At 44.7% G+C, this 3451-nt stretch overlaps 1 protein-coding gene across 1 annotated transcript; it reads right to left on the reverse strand.

The window, feature by feature from the left end:
* Positions 1-228: 228 nt before the first annotated feature.
* On the reverse strand, positions 229-2952 carry LOC107109092 (chromosome unknown open reading frame, human C11orf91). The gene is made up of 2 exons (XM_015409666.1): positions 2532-2952; positions 229-314 (listed from the first exon to the last, which is right to left on the reverse strand). Exons 1-2 carry the CDS (start codon positions 2950-2952, stop codon positions 229-231), a joined length of 507 nt encoding a protein of 168 aa, XP_015265152.1.
* Positions 2953-3451: the final 499 nt, after the last annotated feature.

Raw genomic sequence — 3451 nt, forward strand, 5'->3', positions numbered from 1 at the left:
CTGTGGTGAGCTAATAGATAGCTGTTGAAGAATTACAACACTGAAATGTAAGGTTGCTTTGTATTTGAAATCTACAGTCTTAGACGAAACAGTGTACAAAATGCTAGCTGAAGAATGAACTGTCCATCTCCAGCTCAGCAGCAAAGGCGGAAAAAAATGCCTAGTCGTCAATATAGTACAAATGAGTCCGCTACTATAATGGAGGCTAAAGTCAGACTGAAATAGCTCTCACGATGCAGGTGAATGTTTCTTCAGAGGCAGTCCTGTCATTACATGTTGTGCCTTTTCATCTTTTAGTGCCTTTAGAAGCTTATCTAGAAAAGAACAGACGGTTATGCTAGTTGATTAACAAAGACAAATACAACTGTACAGTCATTTGGGGGGAAAGAATAGAAACTATTAGCTCGCAGCTTGCCGATCAAGTTCACATCATCTTATTAAAGAACTGAAAAAATATACAATATAGTCTTTGGGACAATCATATATAACAAGATGATAATATTCGGAATGAATTTCTATTCAGTGAATAAACCTATTAAAAGTCTAATCTTATACACTGCAGCACGGCACAGAGTTGCCTTCAAGCATGAATGCAAACTCACTCCTCACCTCTTTGCTCCAGGGCAGGGAGCCCGCATTCCCTTGTACCTAAGCAGCAGCCACAGTCACCCTGCTGCTTCAGTGCAGATGGGGACCTCTGATCTGGCACATGAGCACAGCACACAGAGTCTTTAAAAAAAAAAAAAAAAAAACTAGGGCTTCCACTAACTTCCTGCAGCCTATGATATGGGCCACTGGAACTCCATGCATTTGTTCCCAGGCTTCTAACACTAGAACAGCTGTCCAAATCCTTAAAGCTGTAGCAAAGGATGCTTCTTTTCTTTTAATCCAACGAAGAACAGAGGTGTCATTATGATTAAAGGTAAAGGTAAAGGTTCCCTTGCTCGAAAGCCAGTCGAGTCCGACTCTAGGGTTGCGGTGCTCATCTCCGTTTCAAAGCCGAAGAGCCAGCGCTGTCCGAAGACGTTTCCGTGGTCATGTGGCTGGCATGACTAAACACCAAGGCGCATGGAACGCTGTTACCTTCCCACTGAAGTGGTCCCTATTTATCTATTTGCAATTTCTTGCTTTTGAACTGCTAGGTTGGCAGGAGCTGGAACTAGAGACGGGAGCTCACTCCGTCATGCGGCACACTCGGGTCTTGAACTGCTGAACTACTGGCCTTCCACAGCCTGCAGTTCAGCGTCTTAACCACTTGAGCCACCGCAGCTCCTGTCATTATGATTACATGTTGACAATTAAAATTCACCACATCCCGTAACTGAATGATCCGTTATTTCTAGCTTCTTTCCAGGCTTTTGATAGACATCTGATTCCAAAGTTCTTATAATGTATTTTTAAAATAATTGTTAGGTACTATGCAGTCTTCTTTTGCCATAAGAAAGCCCTTTTCTTCAGGTTTCTCACAACTAGCTTTTAGATTCTGTGAGCTCATGATTCAGCCTCTTCCCTTTGAAGGCTTTCCAAATATTTGATATGCAGGGCCTTAAAAATCCAGATCAGAATTTGCTGTTAATATGTGTTCTGATTTAGCGCAGAGTACTGATTCTTGGAAGCTGTGTGTATCAGGTATATAAGCTTTAAATGAAACCTACCATATTGGGTTGACAGGTTGCAAACCAGAGATCTGAATGGTATCTTCAAAATCCTCTTTGAATTAACAGACAAAGTAGCCACAGTTCTCATACTTATTCCTTTGCTGTTCCTGACATCCATCTCCCTCCCCTACCTGCAGCACAGCACACCTAATTAGTATTGGATAGCAGGATCCGAAGAGGAGTGGACAGGAAAACGACAACTGCTTAATCTTTGCTACATTGAGAACATCTAATAGCATTCACTGGATCTCAGGGCGTGATTTGGCAACACGGCTGATAGAGCAACATTGGCTTCTTTATGGGGATTATTGAAATGAATTGAGGGCCTAGAAACTTGGTGCACATGGGTACCAATATTAAAGTTACCAGATTTCTTTAAGAAAGTGTCTCTGAGTCTTTTAGTCATTTGTATAGAGGTGACATTTTTGGCATATCCTGTCCTAGTGCTTCAGAAGCAGGAATTTTCTCAGCGGTGCAGCTATACAATTATAGAAATACACCTCAAACAGAACCTAGTCAAGCTTGTGGGAAAGGCTTTTCTGAGACCTATAGGGCCCATCTGGAAGGATTTAAAAAGATGTTTGTGGTGAGGGCAGAGAACTTTGGCTCATGTGATTAATTGTTGGGGTGCTGTCGTGGAACATAGACCTGATGAAGCCCCGTATTTGATGTAGAATTGTATTGCACCATTAATAGACTTATTTGGGATGTGATGCAAAAGACGTTAAGTCCCATATTATATCTGAGGCACTTTCACAACAACAGTGGAGAGAACTGTTAGACTAAGTGCAAGACCAAGAGATCCATTGAGCAATATGGGGGCTCTGTGCCAAGAAGTTTTGGGACAGCTCAACTTATGTTTGTGGTACTCACACTGCTGTGGGTCCGAGCCATCCCCAGTGAGTGCCAGCAGTTCTAGCTCCTTCAGACGAATGCCTAGCTCACAAATCTCCCCATCTGGCTGTTGCTGCTGATGTGCCCCAGCTCCACATTGAACGGCACTCTCTGCAGCGGGACAGAAGAAGCGCAGTGGCTCATAGGGAATGGGGGCCAGGCCAGCTGGCCAGGGAGCTGGGCAAAAGCGCTCATTGGTAGGTGGCAGAAGTCCTAGTCCAGGTGGTGGTCTCTGAGGCCCAGTGGATGCTGCTTCGCCTCCTTTCAATGGCACAAAAAGTTTCCGCCAGAGACTGCAGTCACCTAGGCTGGTGCTTGGTGCTGTTCGGTCGTAGAGGGAGGGGAAGTATAGAGGGGGTGGTGGTCGAGGGGGTGGGTGGGGCTGCTGCTGATGGCTCATGGGGCTCTACCTGATGGCTCAGCAACCACTGCTGCTGGGCGGGGGGGGGGGGGGGGGCTGCTGCTGATGGCTCATGGGGCTCTACCTGATGGCTCAGCAACCACTGCTGCTGCCTTGGAAACAGTGGAATCTGGAAGAATCCATGCAGTTACGGTGTTCTATAGAGAGTCCTACTTCATAAAGTATACCTGCCACTTTAAAGAAAAGACTCTTTAACAAGTAGGAGGTCTCAAACATAAACAGCTAAAAAATTAGAAGGCTAGAATCTGGTTTCAGCAAAGCAAAAATGATACTGAATGAACGTGTGTTGTAGTATTTGTAGCCACTAAAACACAAACGTATGGGGCTGAGAGGGAAACCCACGCACGACGACTGCAGCTCCCGTAGCTACTGGACTACAGAACACTCAGAGAGGCTGCCAAAATCTGTCTATTGTGTCAACCACTATAAATAGCTCCAAGTAGTCAAGCACATTAACGTTTTACATTTTAAAGTCAAG

The sequence above is a fragment of the Gekko japonicus genome, unplaced genomic scaffold, assembly GCF_001447785.1.
Source record: "Gekko japonicus isolate JY-2015 unplaced genomic scaffold, Gekko_japonicus_V1.1 scaffold113, whole genome shotgun sequence".
In the NCBI taxonomy this organism is placed as follows: Eukaryota; Metazoa; Chordata; class Lepidosauria; order Squamata; family Gekkonidae; genus Gekko; species Gekko japonicus.